The 26,966-nt window shown below is 46.5% G+C and overlaps 1 protein-coding gene across 1 annotated transcript in view; it reads left to right on the top strand.

Moving 5' to 3' along the window:
• The window catches only part of LOC137419272 (E3 ubiquitin ligase RNF157-like), a 130,700-nt gene that overhangs the window by 85,458 nt on the left and 18,276 nt on the right, over positions 1-26,966 (top strand). Inside the window, exons 11-16 of the mRNA XM_068105397.2 lie at positions 1,919-1,987; positions 3,411-3,567; positions 4,319-4,395; positions 4,518-4,756; positions 14,075-14,265; positions 14,923-15,008. Of these exons, the coding sequence (XP_067961498.2) occupies positions 1,919-1,987; positions 3,411-3,567; positions 4,319-4,395; positions 4,518-4,756; positions 14,075-14,265; positions 14,923-15,008 (819 nt within the window). The remainder of the gene's footprint in view (positions 1-1,918; positions 1,988-3,410; positions 3,568-4,318; positions 4,396-4,517; positions 4,757-14,074; positions 14,266-14,922; positions 15,009-26,966) is intronic.

Raw genomic sequence — 26,966 nt, 5'->3', positions numbered from 1 at the left:
GAGATAACTCCCGCTCGAACCACGGATATGATGGAAAATGCCAAGCGGATGGTAATCCGCGATCCGAGCCGTTAACAAAGGGACTAAACCTGATTATAAGCGGTTCCAATCGTGCCACGTTTACCCATGAGAGAAAAGACGAATGCGATCGGATTAGAGGAAACCAAGAAAGAACAAGGCAATTTATTACACATGTACAGAAAGAAGAGGAAACAAAAGAATGTACAGGATAGGAAGAGGAAGAAGCAGAACATAGGGCAGTCTTAAAACAGTCTTATTCTTAATACCCAGGACACACATATACACTCACACGGGGATTGTAGATGGTTGATGGAACAGGTAGAGGGTCCGGCGATGGGGTCCAGGCTCCGGTCGGCTCCAGTCCAGGCTCGGGTCAGCGGGCGAAACCCGGCAGGCAGCTCCGCGTGTAGTTGAACGCGACCGGACAATTATATAGCGGGGGAAGCTGGTGTCCTGCGTATGTAATATGTGCACACTTGTGCCAAACGCCCTCTCTCTCCCCAATGTCCTTTTAAACAAGCGCGCCCTTCTTCTTCTCAGTCCTTCTCCAAGCCACCCTTCCAACACGTCCTCTCTAACAAACGTCGGCGCATGAGTCTCTTGGTAAATGTCCTCGCTGGCAAGTCCCCCGCACAGTCCCTTTGGTATGCGCACCAATCCTTCTCCGCGTAAGTCCCCTTACAACGTGCGCGCCTCCAACAAGTCCTGTGAAAGGGCTTTGCGCTCGCTTATATAAGCCAACCAAGCGATTGCTCCGCTAGCCTAAAGCCACGCCTGTCGGCGATGTCACTTCAGCCCTGGTTGGCTGTTAGGGCTTACCGGCTCCGCTTTGACGGCTGGATAACGTGGCCACACCTTCTTCTTGGCGTTCCGCCCCCTTTTTCCGGGCCTCACCGCGTGGCTTATGGCGGCGTTTGGACGGAAGCCCAGCGAGGCTGCGAGCAGCTGCTAACAAAGGCATGTAACAAATTGGGAGGGGCCATGGGCAGAGTGGAGGGTGCGTAATGGCGTCGCTTGGAGAGGGAGGTTGCAAACTGAACGGAATGGGGCCAACTTCTTATTTGATTGACACAACGCAGATTCAACTATTGGAAACACGGCCTTATCTAATACAGATACTAATGAAATAACTGAAGTTCTAAGGTGGCCTACGTGTTGCTTGTGGACTAACTATGGGGTGCTACCTTTAACCATTTAATAATGTTGAATTTATTTACACAAGTGAGGGTTCTTAAAACCACAACTATATATATATATATATATATATATATATATATATATATATATATATATATATATATATATATATATATATATATATATATATATATATACACACTGTGTATCAAGTGAAGTGGAAGAAAATTGATAATGTATGCGACCTTGACATTTTGACCTATTGACCTTCCAAACAATAGGCTTCTTGCTTGTGTAGTTCAGTTTAGTGAAGATCGGAGTAAAAATGCAAAATGTATGCGATTGACATATGGACAACCAACAGACAGACAGAATAACAGACCAGACCAAGCAATATACTTGTGAATCTTCAAACAGATTGGGGTGAAAATGTAGCGTTCGTCCACTTTCGGTGCCAAAGGTAATTAAACTTTTCCAACATGACATATTGTAGTTTGTTACACCACTTTGAAAAAACACACAGAAAAAAGAGACTTTGTCGGTGTTATATGTCTTTGTGATAGAAACATCTTGATTTAGAAAAGTTTTGATTTTCTGTTGTAAGGCAAAGTATAATATTTGAAAACTCGATTTTACAATGCACTCTTGGCCACATTCAAATGACAGTGGATATCTATCTCTCAATTATAGGATGAATGTGTGCATATTTCGATATAAACTCGTGATTTATCATCATGCACTGCAATTAATACTTGTCCAGGTGGATGGGGTGAGCTATCTTCTGCAAGAGATTTATGGGATTGAGAACAAAAGCAAACAGCACACAAAGGTACCCATTATTCTCACACTATGGCAAGTTATTATTTGTGGAATCAGATTCTGGTTATATTGGACTTGATACATAGGGAGGTCTGGCAGACCATCCTCAAACCTCCTGCCAAATAACTTCTTAATAGCGATTATCAATATGTTTATAAATTAAAAAGTTAATTGATGCCATTATTTTATTTACAAGTCAAAACATGCTTTGAGGATAAAAATAATTGTACATAAAATGTAGGCTGATGAAAAGACCGAGGTGACAGAAAGTAAAATACTGCATCCTTCTCTCCTTATTTTTTTTTTTTTGTATACTTGGTTGAGGCTCGTGTAAGAGCTAACACACAGAACATCTAATAATAAAGGGAGTGAGAGACAAGAGGGGGATCGAGGGAAAGACAACAACAGTAGAGACCAGGGACATCGGGAGATCTGTGGAAGGGAGAGGGCTGGGGTGAGGTAAACAGATACAAACGGGATAAACAGATGGACACTACAAGGACTTTCAGGAAAGAAAACGGAATTTTAAAAAGGTGGATTTGGGGTGTATTAACGGGGGTAGAAAAGATCAAGGTTTTGAATTGGGGAAGATAAAAAATGGTGGTGAACAGATGTTTTGAAGACCTGCAGGGAGGAGTGGGATTGAAGAGAGTGTGGGAGTTTATTCCAGAAGTGAGAAAAAGAGGAATGAAAGAGTGAAGGTGAGCAGAGAGTCTTGATTTTGGCAGTTTCACCAGAAGAGAGCAGAGAGTGAAGAGGCTGCTGCCTACCATTCAAGGGATGAGAGCTGGAGCGGCAGAGGGTAGAATCATCAAAAAGATAGGATTTTCCAGAGAGTTGGAGAGATCATTGATGAAGCCTAGAAAAAGGACAGGGCCCAGAACACTGCCTTGAGGAACTCCAGCCTGGACAAGAAAAGATGAGAGAAACCCATTCAAACCCACTCCTGGAGGCTTTTTGCTGCCTTTTTATAGATGTTCAATGACTCTCCTTGTTCGTGAGAGAAGCTGCCTTCAAGCTGGGTCTTGGCACCATATCCTTTTGCAGGCCCTCATGAAACCTGTCCAAAGCGTCCCTCTTGGAGCTCGTCAAGAGAATTGTAGAAGAGAAATCGCATTCTGGCATTTCCAAAAACCTACAGTTTAGCAGTACTTGGACAAAATATCCCGTCATTTTACGCCATCTTGCCCAATCAAATTTGCCACTTGCTCTCTCAGCATTGGGGAATATCGAGATTCAGATAATATCGCACCTCGTAAGAAATATAGATCATGCTCAGAAACGCAAAGCAAGAGTTGAAAAGACCCTTCCCATGTCCTTTTTCTCAAGACAGAGCAGGATAAAGTATTATATGAACTCTCTAGGTATTATCTCTGTTCGAGAAGTGAAATTGGTGCCACCTTTGATTATTAATTTATTTTTATTTTGCACAGTCAGAAGACGAAGGCAGTGACAACAGCGGTGAGTGCGTGGTGTGCCTGTCGGATGTGCGGGACACGCTCATCCTTCCCTGCCGCCACCTGTGCTTATGCAGTTGTTGTGCCGAGACACTTCGCTACCAGGCCAGCAATTGTCCCATCTGCCGCTTACGTATGGCTGCAAAAACATCACATTTTCTTATTCCTTTTCTCAGCCTCATATGGATATGTTGCTTCCTTTTTCAGTACGTCTTAAGAGTTGCATCAACAGATAACTAATTATTTAAATTGATATATGTGTGAAAATTACACTCCCAGATCAGAAATCGAACCCAGGTCCTCTGATGAACTGTACCAGTGCTCTGCCATCAGAGCTATCTGGGCGACCCTGACCAAGTATGCAATTTTCCCACACATAGAATTGCCACTCTCTTTCCGTCAATGCTTCCGGGGCACTCGCTACCAAACATAGGAGCACCATGGCCTGATCACGTGAGAGTCTTCCTCCAATGGGGAAACTATTCCCCCAGTGGTGTTTATAATAGTAGATATGGATTTGTTCCCCCCCCCCCCCCCCCCCCCACTCGTGATTTTCATGCCAAGGGGCACAGTCATCATCTCAGTGTTATCTAAAACAAACATAGGAGAAATCCTCCTTATGCCAAGATGGAAGTCCTCTACCATGGAACTCACATGATCACAGAGATTCAGAGGCCATTACAAGGACAAAGCTCTGACCTAGCACTCTATTGCAAATTGTTTTCACAGTTCTCAATATGTACAAGTAAAAAATTTTTTTTTAACCAATTGATATTTGGGGGGTGGGCAGTGGAGTTGAAATTGCCAAAGCAGTACAAACCCCTTTTTTTCGTTCTCCCATTGAAAGTTTATTTTGATTATCCATCATTCACCCTTTTTCCCAGCATTCCGTGGGCTGTTACAGATCCGTGCGCTGCAATGGAGCTCAAAGCTAACACCGCATGCAGTGCACAGTGATGAGGTGAGGATTACTTTCTTGATGTATAAGAAATATTGTAAGAAAAACTGGTATAGTTGTCACAAACATTATATAAGTCAATTCTGCTCACTGGTGTGAGCCTTACCTGTCCGTTCTTTTATAAGTGCTTCGACACAATCCCACCCGGATATGAAGCTGTGTCACTGCTTGAAGCTCTCAACGGTCCTTGCTCACCATCGCCATCTGGCCCGGTTGGCCCGGGCTCCTTTGCTGAGCGCCTATCAGCACTGGGTTTATATACAAGCCCCTCTGTTGGTCTTTCAGATAGCCCGAGTCTCACCAGTACTGAGGGATTGGGCAGCTGCTCGGCATCACCCCGAGCCTCAAACTACCACCCCCAAGAGTGAGTTTTCTTACAGCATGGCATTTATGTGTTCTTATTTTATTGTGCACTCCTAATGTCTTTACATACATCATTTTCGTTTTTTAAAATTGCTCCTGGATGTGTCACATCTTTATCATGCAAAATAATGTAAAAATTTGGATAGTATGATGTGCAGGTACTGGACAAAAAATAGAAACACCTGGGTAAATGAGGGACACCAAGCAACGGCTTACACACAGGTGTGGACCATGTGTTAATTCAGCAAACTATATGATATTCATAGAATACTTACCCCGTGCAGTTGACTTGGTATGAACCAGCTCTTCTGTTTTTTTTTAATGGTTTTAAAATCCAATATGGCTGCTAGACCACGTGACCGACGACATCATAAATTTGCATTCTCCAATATAATTGTTGCATAGATGACGCTCAAGAAAATTCAAACTGATCGGACTAAGCGTTGTGCTTGTCGAATTATGATGTCATAATGAAGGAACCAATGACGTCATTGTTAACAACATTTATTCCCAATGCGTAGTTCTTTACAATGAGCCAGTTTCAATCATTTTCGATGGAGCGGTTTCAGAGATATCGAGGTTCAAAGTTTTTCGACTTTTCCAATATGGCGCCCGTGACCTATGACGTCATAATTATCACTACAAAATTCTACATGAGTAGACGCATACAATGGTGAAAACTTCTTGTCAATCGCACCTTGGGCGGCGTTACGCGCGCTGCTTGTGAGCAAGGAGGAAGCGGACAAGCGGTAACATATGAACGTCTTTATTGTAAGACTACACTGTAACACTGAACTCTTCCGGGCTGGTCGCCCGGTGTATATCCTGAGGCCACGCCTACCCCTCGGGCGTGGCCACCGCCCACTTGGTGCGTGGAATGATGTCACCACGCCAGTGGGCTTTTGTGTCCGCCACACGCGCCCCCCCAGAATTCCCGCGCACCTGGAGGGCCAGTTTGCGGGGCAGACGAATGACCCGGCCGAAGCGCCCCCTGGCGATCGGCGGCGTCTGGGGTGCAGGGATACCAGGTGGGATGCCCCTGGCTGCCCCTGGGATGGGTGCAGGACCGGGGGGCGCCGTGGCGGCGGGGCTGGGCGGTGCCGGGGGTCCGCCCGCAGGAGGGCGGCCCCGACGTGGGGGCCGGGCCACTGGCGGTGGATGGTCCACATCGAGGTGGGCCGGCTTGAGGCGGTCTACCGAAACGCGGTCAGGAGTACCGCCGATGTCCAGGGTGAAGTGCTTCGCCCCGGTCTCCAGCACGCGGAAAGGCCCGTCGTACGGGGGCCGCAGTGGTGTCCGATGGGCATCGTGGCGGACGAAGACGTACTCCGCCGTGCGAAGCTCCGGGGCGACGTGCGTCGGTGGGTGCCCGTGGCATGCCGTTGGCACCGGGGCGAACCTCTGGGCGGTCTCTTGCAGAGCGGAGCGCTGCTGTGCCGCGGACCATGGTGCCGTGGAGTCGGGGAGGAACTCGCCCGGCACCCGCAGCGGTTGCCCGAAGACCAACTCCGCCGCGGATGCGCGCAGGTCCTCCTTGGGCGCCGTCCGGAGGCCCAGCAGGACCCAGGGGAGCCTGTCGACCCAGCCGCCGTCGCGGAGGGTGGCCCGGAGCGCGGCCTTCAATGAGCGGTGAAATCGCTCACACAGGCCGTTAGCCTGGGGGTGGTAGGCCGTGGTTCGGTGCAGCCGGACCCCGAGCCCCTGCGCAACCGCCCCCCAGAGCTCCGAGGTGAACTGGGGGCCGCGGTCGGATGAGATGTCTGAGGGGGCGCCGAACCGGGCGACCCAGGTGGCGATGAAAGCCTGCGCGACATCGGCCGCCGTTGTCGACGCCAAGGGCACGGCCTCCGGCCACCGGGTGGTGCGGTCCACCATGGTGAGGACGTGGGTGAAACCCCGCGAGGGGGGCAGAGGTCCCACCAGGTCCACGTGGACGTGGTCAAACCGGCGTTCCGGCACCGTGAACGGGGCCAACGGGGCCTGGGTGTGCCGGTGCACCTTGGCGCGCTGGCACGCGAGGCATGTCCTGGCCCAGCCGCGGACGGCCTTCCGGAGGCCATGCCAGACGAACTTGTCGGCGATCAGCCTTTGGGAGGCCCTCGCGCCCGGGTGGGACAGGCCGTGGATGGCGTCAAACACCTGGCGCTGCCAGCCCGCGGGCACAATGGGGCGAGGACGCCCGAGGGAGACGTCGCACAAGAGGGCCGCGCCCGCGCCGTCGAACGGCACCTCGGTGACGCGGAGGCCCGTGACGGCGGTCCGCAAGGCCTGGACGTCGGGGTCAGCGGCCTGGTCCGCTGCCATCCGGGCATAGTCGATGCCGAGGTGGACTGCGTGGGCGACGGCCCGGGAAAGGCAATCCGCCACCGGGTTGTCCTTCCCCGCGACGTGCTGGATGTCCGTCGTGTACTCGGACACGGCCGAGAGGTGACGCTGCTGCCGGGCCGACCACGGCTCGGTGACCTTGCCCATCGCGAAGATCAGCGGCTTGTGGTCGACGAAGGCAGTGAACGCCCGGCCCTCGAGCAGATGGCGGAAGTGCCTGACCGCCAAGTGAAGTCCGAGCAACTCGCGGTCGAAGGTACTGTAACGGCGTTCGGGCGGGCGAAGCTGCCGGCTAAAGAACGCCAGCGGTTGCCAAGCTCCACGCACCCATTGCTCGTGCACCGCGCCCACCGCGTAGTCCGAGGCATCGGTGGTGAGGGCGATCGGTGCATCGGGCGCCGGGTGCGCGAGCATGGTGGCGTTAGCCAAGGCGAGCTTCGCGCCCGTGAACGCCGTGTCCATCTGCTCGGTCCAGGTAACGTCGCCTTTGCCCGGCTTACCTCGGAGAGCTTCGTGCAGGGGGCGCAGGAGCTGGGCGATACGGGGCAGGAACCGATGGTAAAAGTTCACCATGCCCAGGAACTCCTGCAGCCCTCTGATCGTGCGGGGGCGCGGAAACCCCTTCACCGCCTCCACCTTGGCCGGCAGGGGGACGGCTCCGTGCCTGGTGACACGGTGCCCCAGAAAATCGATTGTGGCGGCGCCGAACCGGCACTTTGCGGGGTTCACAATCAGGCCATGCTGGCCCAGGCGTTCGAAGAGCGTGCGGAGGTGGCGTAGGTGCTCTTCGCGGGACGCGCTGGCGACGAGGATATCGTCCAGGTAGACGTAGACAAAATCCAAGTCGCGCAGGACGCTGTCCATCAGTCGCTGGAACGCCTGAGCCGCATTCTTCAGACCGAAGGGCATGCGCAGGAACTCGAAGAGTCCGAATGGCGTGATGACCGCCGTCTTCGGGACGTCCTCCGGCCTGACGGGGACCTGATGGTAGCCGCGTATGAGGTCCACCTTCGAGAAGAAGGACCTGCCCGCCAAACGGGCAGAAAAGTCCTGAATGTGGGGGACGGGGTAGCGGTCGGGAGTCGTGGCGTCATTGAGACGGCGATAGTCCCCGCACGGTCGCCATCCCCCGCCGGGCTTCGGCACGATGTGCAGCGGCGACGCCCAAGCGCTCTCTGAGTGCCGAACGATGCCGAGTCGCTCCAGGGTAGCGAACCCCGCTTTTGCCACCGCCAGCTTCGTCGGCTCGAGGTGGCGTGCCCGGGCGTAGACCGGTGGCCCGACGGTGGGGATGTGATGGGCCACCCCGTGCTTGACGGCCCCCGCCGAGAAGGTGGGCCGCGTGAGGGCCGGGAAGCCGGCGAGGAGGCCGGTGAATGCGTCCGCTGCCGGAAGCGTACAGACCAACGTGGCCGGAACCGAATCGTTCGGCAAGCCGCTTGGCAAGCCGCTCGTTGAGCTGGGCAACGCACATGCGAGCGAGCTGAACGTCTCGGCCTGGACAAGCCGTCTGCGCTTGACGTCGACCAGGAGCCCATTAGCACACAGGAAGTCCGCGCCAAGCAGTGCCATGGGCACGTCGGCGGTGACGAACGTCCATCGGAAAACCTGCCCTCCAAACCGCAGAGAGAGGCAGCGTTTTCCGTACGTACGGATGGGCGTCCCGTTCGCGGCAAGCAGCGCGGGGCCCCCACCCGCGGCGTGCTTGTCTGACGTGCCGGCGGGAATGACACTCACCTGTGCTCCCGTGTCGCACAGGTAACGGCGCCCGGAGAAGGTGTCCGTTATGAACAGCAGGCTGCTCGAACGGCCGGCGCTCATCGCCACAATTGAGCGCCGGCCCGGGCGTTTCCCGACCCGTTGAAGGAGCACGGCGGATGACACCGCCGAGCTTCGTGGCCGAACTTGGCGTGGAACCAGCACCAGGTGGTGGAGCTGGAGGAGCGCGGCTGGCTCCGCCAGGCCGGTGGAGTCGACGGGTTTCCCCGCGGTGGCGGTTTTCGCCGCGGCGGTGGGCGGGGCGTGGCGGCGTTCACGAGGTGCGTATCAGCATGCTGCTGAAACTCAGCGTGCTGTAGAAGATGATGCTGTGGAACAGCAGCGTCGAAGGCCGTGACGGCCATGCCAACGCTCGCCCGCGTGTCCGAAGCGGCGAAGTACTTGTCCGCCTCGGCCGCCAATGCTCGGGGTTCCGTTAGCCCGGTCCCGGCCAACGCGAGGCGAACCTGCGCTGGAAGTTGGCGATGGAAAAGCGCCCGGAATAGCGAACCGGGGGCTTCGTCGCCCAACAGTGACAGCATATGGTCCATTCGGACCGACGGGCACGTCTCACCGAGCTCGGGGAGATCCAGGAGGCGGTCGGCCCGTGCGTCGTCCGTGAGGCTGAACATGGCTAGGAGTAGCCGCTTGAGTGCCTCGTACTTGTGGCCGTCCGGTGGGTGGCGAAGGACGGACACAACTCGAGCGGCCGTGCCGGGCCCGAGGGAGGCGACGACATGGCAGTAGCGCAGGTCGTCGTTGGTGAGGCGCCGAAGCTGAAATTGGGCTTCGGCTTGAACGAACCAGACCTCGGCCTGGGCCTCCCAAAATTCGGGAAGTTTAATCGCCATTGACTTGTCGTTGGCCATTGCAATGGCGTCGTGTTCGGAAGGATCGCTACGGCAGATCCAACGTCGAGGGTCACCAGTAAAGCGCGGCGTTACGCGCGCTGCTTGTGAGCAAGGAGGAAGCGGACAAGCGGTAACATATGAACGTCTTTATTGTAAGACTACACTGTAACACTGAACTCTTCTGGGCTGGTCGCCCGGTGTATATCCTGAGGCCACGCCTACCCCTCGGGCGTGGCCACCGCCCACTTGGTGCGTGGAATGATGTCACCACGCCAGTGGGCTTTTGTGTCCGCCACAACTACAAAATTCTACATGAGTAGACGCATACAATGGTGAAAACTTCTTGTCAATCGCACCAACGGTTGCCGAGAAAATGGATTTTAAAAAATGCAGACATGTACGTACGTACGTACCCGATCGCCTAACCTAGATTTTTGCTTCACGAGTGCAGGGTAAGAATAACATCCCAGCATGCTTCGGGTCATTTATAAAAATGTTGCACAGGCCAGGTTGCCTATAATTATGGCTAACAAGGCTGCAATAGGAGACCCTCCCCACCCGCCAGTGCCCCCTCCACAGAGCACGTGGGGTCGGTCACCGAATGGTTTGATGAACATGACACTGATGTTATCCATATTTCATGGCCTTCTCAGTCACCAGATCTGAACCCAATCGAACATTTATGGGATGTTCTGCATTGACACCTGAGACAGTGTTTTCCACTTCCATCAAATAGATGTGAGATCATTGACTTTCTCGTGGAAGAATGGTGCCTCATCCCTCCTGCAGAATTCCAGACGCTGGTGGACTCTATGTCACGGCGCATGCAGGCCGTACTGGCCACACCTGGTGGCCCAACGCCCTATTAAGTGACTTTCCATCGGTGTTTCCATTTTTTGTCCACTACCTGTATATATATAAACTTTTATTTAGCACATGTGGCATTTTCGTTCTTTGACTTTGGTTTTATTGCCGATTTTTTTTCATATATATTGTGTAATTATTGCTTTCTCTGAGACAATGAAAAAAAAAACATGATCACGAAAATAGTGTGCGACATACTGACCATTCACCGCTTGGTCACAAAATGATAAGGACCCTAACCTGAAGGTGTTAAAGGCAAACTTCTCGTTGTCATGTGTAATTGTAATCAGACAAAGTAATGTTGTTTCATTACCACAATAATTTAAGCAAACATAAACAAATCAAACATCTACAGAATCAAACATATATGTACAAGAATAAAGCGGATATTATGTGAAATACATTTGTGTCAAGCGCTGATGCAGCAAATGTCCAAAGTATTGGGAAAGGTAGTGAGTGATAGACAATCATAGTTAGTGATGAGTAATAGGATACAGTTTAGGCTTATGTGATGTAGAGGACAGCAGATGCTATCTTCATCATTAATTAGAGATGGGAATGTTTTGGAAAGGGAACAGTACATTAAATTGGGGGTTTATGGATCTGGAAAAAGTATCTGATCAGGTCCTACGGAGGTGGTGTATTTGTGTCAGAGGAAGAAAGGTGTGTTTGAAAGACTGGTAAATATAGTTACGGTGATGTATGACGAGGATAAGACATCAGTCACACCTAGTGGTGGTTAACCAGAAGCATCTGATATAAAAGTGGGTGTACATCAAGGGTCAACTCTTAAACCTTTTCTGTTCCTGGTGGTGAAGCATGTGTTGAATGATGGACGAAGAGCTTTACCTCGGGGAATGTTGTTTGCAGATGATTTAGTACATGTTGTCTTAGCAGGCACTAAATCATCTGCCTGGTGGCTAAGGAGGGACTTCAGGAAATAGTAGTGCCTATCTATATGTGCTCATGCAGGTGGGAGGAGGGGACGTGGCCAAGCAGGCGCTTGATTTGGATGCAGTTGCAGGAGAATTAGCAGACCGAAGTGGAGGTGAATGGAGGATATAGAGAGAGATGTGTTAGAGGTGGGGGTGCGGGTTGGGGATCCTCAGAATAGAGGAGTTTGGAGAGAGGAATATCATGCAGCTGACCCCAGAAGAAGGTGGGATTAATTGGGGTCATTAAGCCAGTAGTATTAGTAGTCGTAGTAGTAGTAGATGTCAAAGAAAAAATGACTACGGTTTGGAGGACACTGTACAGATTATGCAACATGGTAGCAGGCACTATCAACCAAGACAAATTGTTATAACTAGTGAGGTACCCGTGCTACACACGGGTGGGAGGCCAGAAGCAAACAGACAATGCAGAAACGGCGAATGCCAAAGCATGAAACCAATAAATTCCACATTCCTGTAGCACCTTCAGTCGCACGTCAGACATGGACAGCAAGTTCGTGAAGGACTTCCATGATAAACGTACCCGTTGGCAAACAAACGGGTACATGTGTTTCATACCCAGTCATTGGCGAATCTGCATATGGCGATCCACAAATTCACGTTTAGAAAGTAGAAACCGTCATGGCATTTCGTCATTCACTTGAACTCAATATCTCTTTTTTCATTCCAAACATCATAACTCCAATCACAAATAAAATAACATTAATATAAAAAACAAACTTTTAACAACATTCGTGTCATAAACAAATATTTAAATCCTGATGTGAAGTTCCGTACGGTTGGGTGAATACAATTACGAATTCAAAATCGTAATTGTATTCACTCAATTCCAATCATCAATTGATACTTTAACAAAACTATTAACACGATTAACGTTTAACGATTTAACATTACAATTGAATGTCGGTTGTATTGGGATATTATCAAACCCGCGCATTGCCGTCATCTGTCCACTTCCGCATTCGCGGCAGGTTCATAATTGTCATCAAAATCTAAACAGTATTTGTAGAATTTCAATAAAAGCCACATCACTGTTCATATCGGTAAATATTATTCCATCGTGTTTGGAAAAACTGGAAAATTGGAAAACTTGGAAAACTTGGAAAAACAATATAGCCAACTTTACTCCCAAGGGTCCCAGGAATACCCACCCAAAATATCGTTGCGATCAGTTGAGCCGTTTTTGCAGTACCTTCGAACAGACAGACGGACATTTGGTGAATTATAGTAAGATGACAAGGCACATGATGCCTAACATTTCAGTCACTGGGTGGCCTTCAACATGATTTTTGACTTCTCTAATTGAAGGTCACTTTGTGGCAAATGGTCGTGGTGCCATTCTCTAACTGCCTTCTTGGCACTTGTTCTTATGGGTTTTTTTTCACATAAAGTAAGGTTATTGGAAGAACATTTCTAAGAAAAATAAATAGCCCCGAATGGGCTTACGATCATCTCTTGAGGTTGTAGTCCAGACCTCTGCTGATTTTTGGGGACCCACCTTGGAGCCCCCTTGATCCTCAGGGAGGCCACCTGATACGAAATCGAAAAATCTAAGACTGAACGATCCTGCAGACCATTGAGTAGAAGGGTTGTATTGGGTTTCAGAGAAATTACTTCGTAAATAAGGCACGACTAGGGATCCGAAGTTTCAGGAGGTAACCCCCCTGGGCGTCCCCATTATCCAAAATTGAAAAATCTAAGCCTGGACAATTGTGTGGGCGACTATCCTGTATTTATTTGTCAAGTTTCGGAACAATCAGCTGGGTGATGAGGGAGGAGTAGCAAAAGTAGCAAAAAGTTAACAGATGGACAGATAGACATCCGGACATCATGACCCATTTTATAAGTTAATCTCTTCGAGAATCGAGATGAGATGATCTAATAAAACACACAAACAAACAGACAATGGATGCAAGTGGACAATGGTTCTCCACAGGCTGAAGTTACATCAATCATAGATACTGTGTCTGCTTTTTGTCATTGTTCATCAAGTCATTGTAAAATGTGTGTCCATTACTATACTTTTTGGTCCTATAAATGTTTGATTATTTACTCTTAATTTAATTGTTTGGGTGATACAGTATGGTCTGTCTGTATTTCATTTTCTTCTGCCTCCTCTTGCTCTTCTCAATCCCCATCTTCATTCTCTACCGCCTTCTCAAAACACATTCTCATTCCCCCACCTTGTAATCCCATTATATAAAACAAGGCAATTCCTCTGTATGTATTATGTTTATCTGACAATCAGAAAAAAACAGGCCTCAGCTGGGGGTTTTGTGGGGAGGGGGGGGGGAGGCCACGATCCACCAAATTTTTCATCCATGTTGGGTTAGGTCATAGGCACAGATTCCGCCCCCCACCCCCTACAAGAGGGGAGGGAGAGACAACTTATGATTTTCGCCTGTGCATGTGCAAAGGTACAAGTGGTTTACTGACCCCTGCTGCAGACAAGGTGGATTATTAGCCACGACACAAAATATATTTGTCCCACCACCCACACTCTTCTCCTCCCCCCAGACTTTTTATGATAATAAAATCCCCTTTTCTATGTGCATTGTACTTTTGCAGAAGGGAAGTGCAACAAGAGGGGCAGACTTCAGACAGACCACAAGTGGAAAGAGAGCACTGGGAGACGGAAACACAAGATGATGGGACTTTGCTTGGGACTACAGCCAGGAGCTATGTGGTGCTGACCGTGTCCACAGTACCTGAAAGCTCTCCTACTCCTTCTTCCACATTCTCCACATCATCACCAGAGGGTCAGTCAAATAATAATGTGTGAGCTGAGGCCTTAATCTCTATCCTTTCAGCTTACCTGAAACTTTTACTTTTACTTCCTCCGCCACCTTAGGTGGACGGATGTTATGTTTTCACCCCGGTCTGTCTGTCAATCACCTACAGGTCACAATTTGAAACCGATCATCATGACACTTTACCAAATTGTACAGGTAGTCACAACTGCGAAGCCTATTGATTTTGAAGAAAAAGGTCATCTTGAGATCAAATTTCTAAAATCGTCATTTTTCCATCCGATTGACTTGAAAATTGAACAAGATTTGCATATTGGGTCACTGAATTGGGAAACCAACTATTTTTTAGGTCAATGCATCAAAGGTCAACTCGAGGTCAAACTACAATCATCCATTTTCATCTGAGGGTCTTACTTTTCACAGTGTCAAGAAAGGCAAGGTGTGAGGCAGAGGAGACAGCCCAAAGGGGCGAGCAGTACTCCCTCAAGCTGCGAATGAAAGCCTTGGAGGTTGTCAAAAGTTCAAATCGGTCGTCAAAAAAATATTCACTGTTTCAGCTAATCTTCCTGTTAAGAAATAATATTCTGAACTGTTAATGTGGAGCTATCCATTTCAACCTCTGTTGTCACCAACCTTAACTATCCATGTGTGTCATCTGATGCATAGCTGAGCCAATGAGCAGCAGCAGTGCTGGGGAATCCTCGATGTCCATCATGTCATCTTCTGCAAGTGGTGATACTCATAGTACTAAGGTTAGTTGCACTTTTATCTCTTATATCTGCCAGGAGCTGCTGATTTCAATTTTATTGTATTCAATTTTTTTTCTCACTAGTGCATGCTATAGTGACCAGCAACACTTCATTGTATACAACCAAAACATGTATCAGCACAGCTTGCTAAATTTTATTTCATATTTGCTATTATTTGGTATCCTCCAAGCACCCGAATATAAACTGTGCGATTGGTGTATCACAGGCGGGGTATTGCATCACAAAGTGTGCTGTCACCAGATTGATTTTAACCTAGGAGCACCTGTTTGCGAGTAGTTGGTGGATGTTAAATATCCCATGTTATTCTGTACTAAGATGAGACGAGTTATTCCCAGTACCCCGGCCATCATACTGAAATAAGACAATTATCTGTATGTTAGGGAGGGCCATTTATATATATATATATATATATATATATATGACACATTAATTTTTGTAATAAAATCAAACTGAGCAAAGAAAAGCAAGTATTTATTATATTGAAGTGAAGTACAAGCATATGAAATTGTGTCACAGTATAAGTGTCACACAATCCGGTAACGGGCCGATTGGGAAACACACATTTAAAGCGCTACGAAAGATTAACTTGACACCTCTCATTCATGTCACTCACCGCCATGGTTATATCAGAACAAGGTGATTCGTCATACGGTCACAGATTGTTTAACCCCAATATGGGGCTGTTCAAAACTTATGTACCGCTGTGTTTTTAGAGAGGTGCGTATTAGGACATGTTGACGGGCTTGATTCAACTTTGATAACGATTTTTATTCGACATATGATTATATTTTTGGGATCCCTCAGGCCTGATGTATTAGGACCACCAGAAAAACAAGATGGCGGCCATGTCATTTTGTCTGGGTGCCATGGTGGGTGGGGTCAAGCGACAAATGTGGGTGGGGTCTGGCAGCTGTCCGACCAATGGGTGCACATTTAAAAAATCGGCCCCCAATATATTTAACTTTACCCAATATATGTAACAACCCAATATACTGTATAACAATATATGTATATAACCAAACTCAGTGGCGTAATAGCTGGAGTGTCCACTCTGGATCTGTGAGGTCAAGTCATTGGTTCAAACCCCGGCCGAGTCATACCAAACGCTTTTAAAATGGTACCGCTTCCTCGCTTGATGCTCGGTATTTAAAAGGATAGAGCACATGCGAACAACGCTGGGAAAGCAATGGCAAACCATCCAGTATATCTCTTGCCAAGAAACTGCTTTGACAGCAGCAATGCTCTGTAAAGTACATCAAAATCAAAAAAATATGGATGTATCTCCATGTGATCATTATTGAATCGAAATCAGTTCAGCGAATCTCCACAAAATTTTACATGTGTGGTCATGGGGACAAATTAATTCTCTCCCCCACCCCTGGCGATAATTGGGAGATGACTTGCGATTTTCACCTGTATATGTAGAATAGTGCAAGTGGTTTATTAATCGCTGACCAATGATGGGAGGTGGCTGGTATTGACATTTATTTCAATCCCGGAGAAAACAGATTTTATCATTAAGGAGATGCATCCGTCCGACTCGAACAAGAAGCATGGGCTCGCGAGTGTGGGGAGACGCAATTTTTCGCCTGTACATGTGTAATAGTGCAAGTGGTGTAACCACTGTCTCCTGCTGGATGGTGGGAGTATTGAGGGTGGAAAACAATACCAATTCTGAAATCAAAATATCTCGCTCTAAGAGGGAGCGGATATTACTAGTTTTCCAAATTCCTGCCAGCCAGAACATTAGGCCTGACCAGCTGGTTCATTAAAGTGTACAATGTGAGAGAGAGAGAGAGAGAGAGAGAGAGAGAGAGAGAGAGAGAGAGAGAGAGAGAGAGAGAGAGAGATTTTTGATTTTTGTTCCTCTTTATTGAAAGGTACCATTCAATGTGATTCCAGACAATTATTTCCAAACAAAAGGATTATGGCTTACTTCAAAGAAAAATACATGCAACACATGCAGAGGAAGAGCATGGTGGATGGGGTAACATAGAAGCAAAGATTCCAGATTATAAATTAATTACTAGAACACCATTGACCAAGCTACATAAAGATTGTTTGGCACACCATCGTTTTTCAAAGACAGCAAAATCATGGGTTTCAAACTCAAAATGGACACGAGATGTAACCGACGCTTTAAAAATCCTTAGAAGGTCATCAGCTAAAATATCAATGTTCTGCAATTTCCGTTTTCTTGAAAGATAAATGGCAAGCTTTGCTTCAGAGCACAAGAAGTTCCCTAAAAAACATTCATTTTTACTTAAATGAGAAATATTAAAACCATATATAAAAACACAATGTGTGAAAATCAAACCGAGCCCCTGAGTCACATGTAATAAAATATTAAAAAGGGAGGACAGTCTCGAACACTCAATGAAGGCATGAAAAATGGTTTCAGGGGCATCGCAGAAGGGGCACAATTCTGAATTTTCAGAACATATGCGATGGGACAGAACATTGCAAGGCAAGATGTAGTGCGCCAGCCGCCATTGTAAATCCCCAGAGCGCTTGACGATTGGCTCCTTATACATCACGTGCCATTTGATTGTTGCGGAATGGCCAGCTTGAAGCAACGCTTTCCAATGAGCTCGTGGCTCTGCAGGTCTGTCAGGAATGAGAGTGTTAACACTTAGACTATACACCGAGGATTTCTCCATCGAGTTAAAGGAGATAAAACCCCGAAATGAAATTAAAAGACGAGGAAAAGGACATTGGGACAGAGGGAGGGCAGCCTCAATCTCTGGATCCCACTTTAGCCCGGTTAGTTTAAAAGCTCGTGAAATCACAGAGAAAATCCTTCCAATAACTCTGATGGATCTCACACCAGTTGCCACGGCAACATTAGCAGCTGGCTTCCATCTATATGTAAAGGGATTCCTAAGGTGCTTGACCCTGGTAAAGTTGACATCAATGAACTTTTGCACAAAGGAACGGTCACTACAGACCCCTTTAAAAAAGGGATTAAAGAAAATTGGTTCATTTAAAAACATTTGGAGAGTATAGGCACTGGTGTCGCGGCAAAACGCGACTGTCCGCCATGCTTCCAGCATACTTCTGTAAAACAAGGGGATCGATGTTATGTCCACCCTCGCTGCGTCAAGAAGAAAGATTTCGTCACCGAAGCCAAGTCTCCCTGCTTGCCTGAGCAAGCAGTGAGCAAAGGCTTTCCATGGTACATCGGAATACAGCAGCCTTCGTAATGCAAGGAGGCGAAAAGCCATCACTTTACTTGTTACGTCTATCAATCCCTGTCCACCTTCAGCAATGGGCAGACTGATTACGCCGGGCCGGAGCCAGTGCTTCCCATCCCAAAAGAAATTGATAAAAATACTTTGGAGCTTTTTAAGAATAGAACCTGGGGCCTGTAGTGCCATAAACCTATGCCACAGCATCGATGCCGCAAGATTATTGATGACCAGAGTACGACCCCGATAGGAAAGCTGTCTCAATAGTCCCCTCCATTTTTGCAGCCGCTGCTCAGTCTTGGTAATCAGCGATTCCCAGTTTTTAGAAAAGAAATCCTGAGTGCCGAGAAAGACCCCGAGGTAGCATATCCCATCATGTGCCCACTCAAGCTGCATTGGCAGGGTTGGAGGGGGGATACCATTCTGGGGACCTAAGTAAAGAGCTTTGGACTTCTGCCAGTTGACCTTTACGGAGCTAGCCAAGGTAAACTCATTGGTGGACTCGACCAGGGCACAAATATCTTCATCGGAATTAACAAACGCGCATAGGTCATCCGCATAAGCGACGGTCTTTACCGGGTTGGCCAATGGCAGAGGACAGAAACCACGAAGCCGTGTGCGCAACCGATTCAGAAGAGGCTCAACGGAGAGGGAATAAAGAAGGCCGGACAAAGGGCACCCTTGGCGAATACCCCGAGTCACAGAAAAAGGCTGACTTAAAATATTATTCACCTTAAGCAGGCTAAAAATATTATTATACAATAATTTGACGTGACCGATGAAAGTTTCACCAAAACCAAACCCCCGTAAAACAGCAAAGAGATAAAAATGATCGATGGCATCAAAAGCCTTTTCTTGATCTAAAAACACTAGACCAACATTTCTTTGTTCCGCGGTACAAATGTCAATCGCGTCACGCACAATAAAAATACAATCATGTATTGTTCTTTTGGGGATACAATATGATTGATCGGGGTGTACAATATCCCCGATGACAGGCTTGAGGCGGTTTGCGAGAGTTTTTGAAATAATTTTATAGTCAGTGCAGAGGAGGGAAATTGGACGCCAATTCCGAAGTTGTTGTAGGTCTCCCTTCTTGGGTATAAGGGCAAGTACAGCCCGACGGCAACTGAGTGGTAATAAGCCTGAATGCAGGCCCTCAATTAAGAGGCCGAGCAGTTCGGGTCCCAGTTGGTCCCAGAAGGCCTTATAGAGCTCCGCAGGGATTCCATCCAGCCCCGAAGCCTTGCCGGTGGGCAAAGTTTGCAAAGCGGCAAAGAGTTCCCCTAGGGTAACTTCTTCGTCCAGTTGCTGCCGTGCAGACTCAGACAGGGTTGGCAGAGAAGCAGTCATTGAAAGAATCACATTCTTCTTTGTGTTCCTAGCACAATACAAATCTGAAAAATATTCTTTGGCCAAATTTCTGATCTCGTTTTGGTCCTGAGTCGTTCGACCTCCTTGCGTGCACAGTGAAATTATTTGCTGGTTTCTCTTCGCTCGCAGTTCCAAACCGAAGAAGAATTTCGAAGAGGTATCAATGAAACGCAGGTTCTCCATTCGTAATCGTATTAGAGCCCCTCGAGCCTGCTTTGCGCAGAGCTTAGCAAGGAGGGCTTTCTTCTTCACAATTAAAGAACAAGTCCTTTCAGCGCTCTGGGCCGGAAGGTTTGATTGCAGACACAAGATCTCTTTGGCGATGAGAGTTTGCATCGCTGTTTCATTCTTCGTACAAAAGGAGTTATATTGTTGGCAAAATGACCTAATCTGGGCCTTTGTGTTATCCCACCATTGCCCAAGGCAAGAGAAAGAAGGCTTTCGCAACTTTATAACTTCCCAAAAGGCCCGGAAAGCATCAAGAAACGCTTCATTTTGCAAGAGGCTGACGTTGAAAGTCCAGTAAGCAGCACCGCGATTCCGGGCCGGAGAAAGGACATGAAGAATGGCCATATGGTGGTCCGAAAAACCGCTTGGGGCTACAACAGCGTGGCCCACAACATTTAAGGAGTCACTGTTGACATATATTCTGTCCAGCCTCGCAAGAGACAGCCGGCCATTTGCACAGCGGCACCATGTATATTGACGTGCGGATGGATTCTGGAGCCTCCACACATCCACAAAGGAAAACTTGGACAATGCTCCCCTTAGAGGCACCAAGCTTGCTGGATGGGGCTCTGCTCCATTGCGATCAAGAGTGGGGTCCATTGTGCAGTTGAAATCCCCACTCAGACAAACAATACCATCAAAGTCAAGGTGCGTGAGAGTAAAATCCAACTGTGTAAAAAAATTAAATCTTTCTGTGCTATTACTAGGTGAGTATACATTTATGATCGTGTGCTTATAACCATTAAAAAAGAAATTCACTGAGACTAAATGCCCTTTAATAATTTCTTTAAAAGCGACACCCTGTGCACAGAAAGAATGATGCAAATAGACAGCAACTCCAGCACGAGAGCAGGCCAAGCTGCTAAAGAACCACTGTCCTTTCATCATTCTGTTCCATTCACTAACGCAAGAAGGGCTACACCTCGTCTCTTGCAAAAGAACAATATCAAAGCGTTTATGCTGGACAAGCGACTTTACCTGGGCCTTACGCAGGGGGGAGCACCCCCCATTAATATTTAAGGTTACAATAGAAAAGGTCATCTTGTAAATTTAAAGATGAATAATTAAGTGGGGAAGAAGTCAGACTGTGCCTGCAACTCCTTCCTGGCTTTGAGCACACATTTCCTAAGGCGAAACACTTGTGACTCTGTCACACCAAGCTGTTCTGCCTTGAGGAGGAGATGTTTGGAGGAAGTTATGAAAGCAGACAAATCTGGGAAAAAATTATTGATTTTGATTTGTTTCTTTCGAAACGTGTCTTGAAGAAACTTTAAGATCTTGGTGGGTGACACTTCAGCACCTCCCTCGGAACCTTGAGCCAAACCTGGATCATTCCAGGCTTCAATACTAGCACCGGAGGCAAGCGACGAGGCACCGTCTGAGTCATTATCAGAGTAGTTTCTATTCACATTAACACACTCTGATGTGAGTGTTTCCACAGCGGAAAATTCGCCCTTTTCCAGAGGCAGGACCGGTGTTTCCGTAATGGGGGTTTTAAAATACAGGTGAGAAACTGAGGTTTCTGCAACGGAGGCTTCGCACTCTACCGGAGAAGAGGTCGTTACATTTTCCGCCTCCATGGTTTCCGACATTTCACACTCAACAGGGAGTGGGGGTGCATCAGCCACCTCATTAGAGGTCACCTTGCCAGTAGTCATGGAGGTGTTTACGATCGGATCTGGGGCCGTTGTGCGCGGCTCGCAACAATCAGGTGCGGAAACGTCTTCTTCTTCTTCTTCTTCGCCTAAAACACTGAATCTGTTTTGCAAAGCAAAACCAGCCGTGGACGAATCCGTTTCTGAAACAGGAACGTTAAGCTCCTTTGCCGACGCCATTTTTTTCGGACGGCTCGATTGCACGTCCTCACCAACCCCACCACGTTTTTGCCTCTTCTTGGAGGTCACAGTGATGAAAACCCCGTCTTCCGTCGGGGGTTCCTCAGTTTCAAGCCTCGGAAGTGAAGGCTGATCCAGCGTCCTGGATGTGCCACATGAGGCAGCGTTTGGCTCCGTCCGTGTCGATGTGCCACTTGAGGAAGCGTTTGGCTCCGTCCGTGTCGATGTGCCACCGGACATGGACGTCGGACAAGCACCTTTCAAATGTCCGTGCTCCCCGCAGGTGAAACACGTCATCGTCTCCGTTGCGATGTACATCGTGTAGTTTCGCTTATCAGCAACCAGCGTTGCCGACGCATTGAGCGACTGGGCGTTGTTCTTTAGCACGATGTAGCAATGCCGTCGGAACGACATTATGTGACGAACCGTTGAATCGGATCGCAAACGAAGAGGAATCATGGAGACTCGTGACACCACGGTCCCAAACTGTTTTAAAACGGACACAATATCTCCGCTTTTCACGCACGGCGGAATATTCGACAAAATCACTTTCACCGCCGGCGTGTCCATCGGACTCACATTAACAAAAATGTCCGGCGGTACCGACAAACCCGTTTCGACCGCCTGGGCTACGTAGCTAGCGCTCCTCTGAAAGAAAAACCACAACTCGTTGGTTCATCTTCGAAGCCGCTAAAACGTTCTCGATCCCAACGAGCTCTCCCAAGCCCAACACAATGTCCTCGACCCGAACTCCGTCGGGCGGACTCACGATGACTCCATTCTTTCGAGTCAGCGACTCATAAATACTATTCTGCAAACGACCGCTTGCCATAGCGATAAATGAACCAAAACTAAGGAAATATTTGAAAAAACAAAACAAAATAGAACCTATCGCAAGCAAAGCCTGCAGGCGAAGGTAAAATGAAAAGAAATAGAATAAGGGAGCCGATAAACGACGATAATGAAGAACACGGCAAGCAGAGCACAGGCCCGAAGAACACAAGGTTCTTTAGGACTCGCACCAAACTCACCATGCGCGCTCTCTTTCTCTCTCTTGTCTCAACAAAGAAGGAAAACACGGGAAAAACTTCACAAACACGTACAAGCACACAGAGGGAGTGAAAAGGGGGATGGGAAAGGCAACAACACAACACAGTACTCACAGCTCCTCACACACAGCAGCCATGATTGCCACGACTCACCAACGAGAAAGAGAGAGAGAGAGAGAGAGAGAGAGAGAAAGAGAAAGAGAAAGAGAAAGAGTGAGAGAAAGAGAGAGTGAGAGAGAGATACAGCCACTTTTGTGTCCTTTTATTATAAAAGTATAAAACCAAAGTATTCCAACTCCACTTTACATACAAATCACAACCTCATTTCCAATGCATTTGCACAAAACACGTATTTCCCCATAACTCTTCAAACACAAGAAGGTTCCCCATGTTTACATGATAAGCATGTTCGAGCTTTATACGTGCTGACACCATCCCTATAAAACAAAAAAGTGCATTTTCATTTTTTCCACTACATAATCTGGCTTTTCTGGTTTTATAAATTGCAAGCTCAGCAATTCCAAGAAAAAAATTCAAAAGCAAAATCGCAGAGTTTTTCCCAGTATTACATGCAAGTCCGTAAACAAAGATTGTAACAGAAAAAACAATTTTGAATTTCCAAAAGATTCGGTTCAGATACAGAAACAGAGATGACAATCTCTTGCATTCAATAAACACATGATACAAATACTACCACAAAAGGACATAAATTAGGCACAACAGGGTTAAACTTCTGGACTAACACCTGTGTGGCCAGGGCGTGATGGACCAGTCTCCAATTTAGGTCTCCTGTACGTCCGACAGTAGGACACCTGTACATTTCATCCCAATTTGGAGTGAGAAATGCTCGTGCAGGTAAAGACTCTTTCCACTTGTTTCTTAAAGGTGCCACACAGCCCGGTAAGCACACATAGAGACAAATTCTGTACATTGCCCTTTTCCCGATGATGTGGAACACACCGGATTCTTCGCTGTTAGAGGAAAACACACCATGTTGTTCCTGGGCAGTGACTGAGAGTTCAGGGAAGGTTAAACGAAAATCTACTTCCTCATTTACCCCATTCCACCCAATGTTTAAATCTAAAAAAGTCTGGGATACAATCTTTATGACCCTGCCCACTATTCTAATTGAACGCAAGCCAATTTTTCCAGAAACATCGCTGCCAGACAACCATCACTTCAAGGATAGCTCCATAAGATCTCGCACTTTATTTATCCCATTGTTCGTAAAATGTTCCATAAAAGCTCGGCTGGTAGATATTTCAGCGAATAATGAGTTTTGGAACAATGGCTCATGCACAAACTTCCTGGGATCGTAAGAGATCTCCAACCGCTGCACTCCTAGAGCTTGCCAGGTGTTCAGGAGAGACCGATGAAATGCAGGGAGCAGAGCTCTATCAACCAGCTTCAAGTCCATAAGGAAAAGTTCCCGGTCATAGTTAATTCCACCTACTTGCCTGAGCAAGGTATTCGTGAGAGGACGCCAGGGCACAACCTCACTGTATAGCAGATGTTTTATTGTTATTAGCCGAAAAGCCATTATTCGACTAGGGATGTGCACCAGGTTTTGGCCACCTGAATTACATGGCCTGCTTAAGGCAGTGGTGGCCTCCGCAGAAGAAGTCAACTAGACCCCTCTGAATGTTGGTGATCAGAGCTTGAGCAGGCTGGAGTGTTATGATCTTATGCCACACGATTGGAAGCACCAGGTTGTTTATTATCGTTACCCATGCCTTAAGTGACAAGATATGGAGCATCCCTTTCCACTTTGATAGTTTCTGCTTAATGTTATCTTGGAAACCATTCCAGTTTTTCTTCATATAGCTTGTAGTTCCCAAATGGATGCCGAGGTAAAACCCATCCTTTTCCATAACATTCCTCCTGGAAGAGTTGGGGGAACCATATGTGAAGCCTGTGACGCAGATAGGGTATCTGGGTACAGAGAAAGAGCTACGCTCTTGTTCCAATTTACTCTTGCTAATGAAGCAAATTCAAATTTGGCAAAACACCAGGATAGCTCAAAAACATCTTCCTGGTTTTTAACCACAACACACAGGTCGTCTGCATAAGCTGACGTAACAATTTTGCAATTGTTTGACAAGGACAAACCAGATAAGGTGGTACTAAGGAGAGCCAGTAAAGGTTCGATGGACAGTGTGTTCAACATGCCTGACAGTGCACAGCCCTGACGGATGCCACGGTGAAAGGGGAAAGGATGACACAGACTGTTATTTACTTTTAGCAGGCATGAAACATGGTTATATAAAAGTTTCATGCAAGAAATGAAATTTTCCCCAAATCCTGCTTTAGGAAGAACTGCAAACAAAAATGAGTGATCCACACTGTCAAAAGCATTCTCCTGATCAAGGCGTAATAAGCCAAAAGCATGCGACGCAGTTTGACTAATTGTAATCAAGTCTCTAACCAAGAAAATACTGTCATACATGGATCATTCAGGTATGCAATACGTTTGATCATTCCCAACTAAGAAAGAGACAAGTACACATACATTCAAAGTACACCGCCCCATGCCAAATAATTAAATATGCTGCAGCGCGGCATTGCCGGGGCGCCTCCGGCGCCCGGCAATACCGCAGTGCAGCTCATTGAGGCTGCATTGGGAGGGAGAGGTGTACACTAATTGATTGATTAATTGTATAATTAAAATCAATAAAAGATTATCACAAAATATTTTCATAATCAATTGGCTAATCGCATAACTAAACCACTAGTGCTTCATCCGAAGATGTATCTTTTAGAAATTTAATTAAATAAGGCATTTATAAAAAATTAAATAATTAATTGATTACTCAATAAATAATTAATCGATTAAATGATTAATCAATTAATCAAAAATATCCTTGATAGCCACATCACTTGATCACAGTCATGTCCAAATATTAGCTTCCCAGCTCAAAAGGTGCCTGAGATATTGGCCAAATGAGAAAGAAAATAAATAAATGATTAATAATGAAAATAAATAAATAATAATCATTAAAAAATTAAATTAATTATCAATCAATTCGGTCACAGAACACATAAACCACCACCATTTCATCAGCATCTGTAACTGGGGGAAAAAAAAATTTTTTAGTAACTAATCGAATAATTAAATAATTAATCGATACATTGATTAATTGATTAATCAATAAATCAAAAATATCCTTGATAGCCACATCACCTGGTCACTCATGTCCAAATATTAGCTTCTGAGCTCAAAAGGTGCCTGAGATATTGGCCAAATGAGAAAGAAGATAAATAATTAATAATGAAAATAAATAAATAATAATCATAAAAAAAATTAATTATTAATCAATTCGGTCAGAGAACACATAAACCCCCACCATTTCATCAGAATCTGTAACTTAAAAAAAAAAAAAACATTTGTCATTAATAAAATAATAAAATAATTAATCGATTAATTGATTAATTAATAAATCAAAAATAGCCTTTGCAGCCAAATCACCTGGTCATTGGCATGTCCAAATATCAGCTTCCTAACTCAAAAGGTGCCTGAGTTAATGGTCAGAAGAGAAATGAAATTTAATTAATTAAATAAGTACTTAATTAATCGCTAATAATTAAATAACTCCTCAATTTATTGATTAATCAAAAAAAAAAAATACCGTTTTTGACAAAGGACTTGCTCACTATTGTGCCGAAATTTCAGCTTCCTAGCTCAAAGGATGGCTGAGATATCGTCCGGACAAACAAACAAGAAAGAAAACAAGTACACATACATTCAAAGTACACCGCCCCATGCCAAATAATTAAATATGCTGCAGCGCGGCATTGCCGGGGCGCCTCCGGCGCCCGGCAATACCGCAGTGCAGCTCATTGAGGCTGCATTGGGAGGGAGAGGTGTACACTAATTGATTGATTAATTGTATAATTAAAATCAATAAAAGATTATCACAAAATATTTTCATAATCAATTGGCTAATCGCATAACTAAACCAGTAGTGCTTCATCCGAAGATGTATCTTTTAGAAATTTAATTAAATAAGTCATTTATAAAAAATTAAATAATTAATTGATTACTCAATAAATAATTAATCGATTAATCAATAAATACTTAATAGATGAAATGATTAATCAATAAATCAAAAATATCCTTGATAGCCACATCACTTGGTCACTCATGTCCAAATATTAGCTTCCCAGCTCAAAAGGTGCCTGAGATATTGGCCAAATGAGAAAGAAAATAAATAAATGATTAATAATGAAAATAAATAAATAATAATCATAAAAAAATTAAATTATTAA

Source organism: Myxine glutinosa, chromosome 1, assembly GCF_964187855.1.
Source record: "Myxine glutinosa chromosome 1, kmMyxGlut1.1, whole genome shotgun sequence".
Classification (NCBI taxonomy): domain Eukaryota; kingdom Metazoa; phylum Chordata; class Myxini; order Myxiniformes; family Myxinidae; genus Myxine; species Myxine glutinosa.
This window is presented reverse-complemented; position numbering and strand designations above follow the sequence as displayed.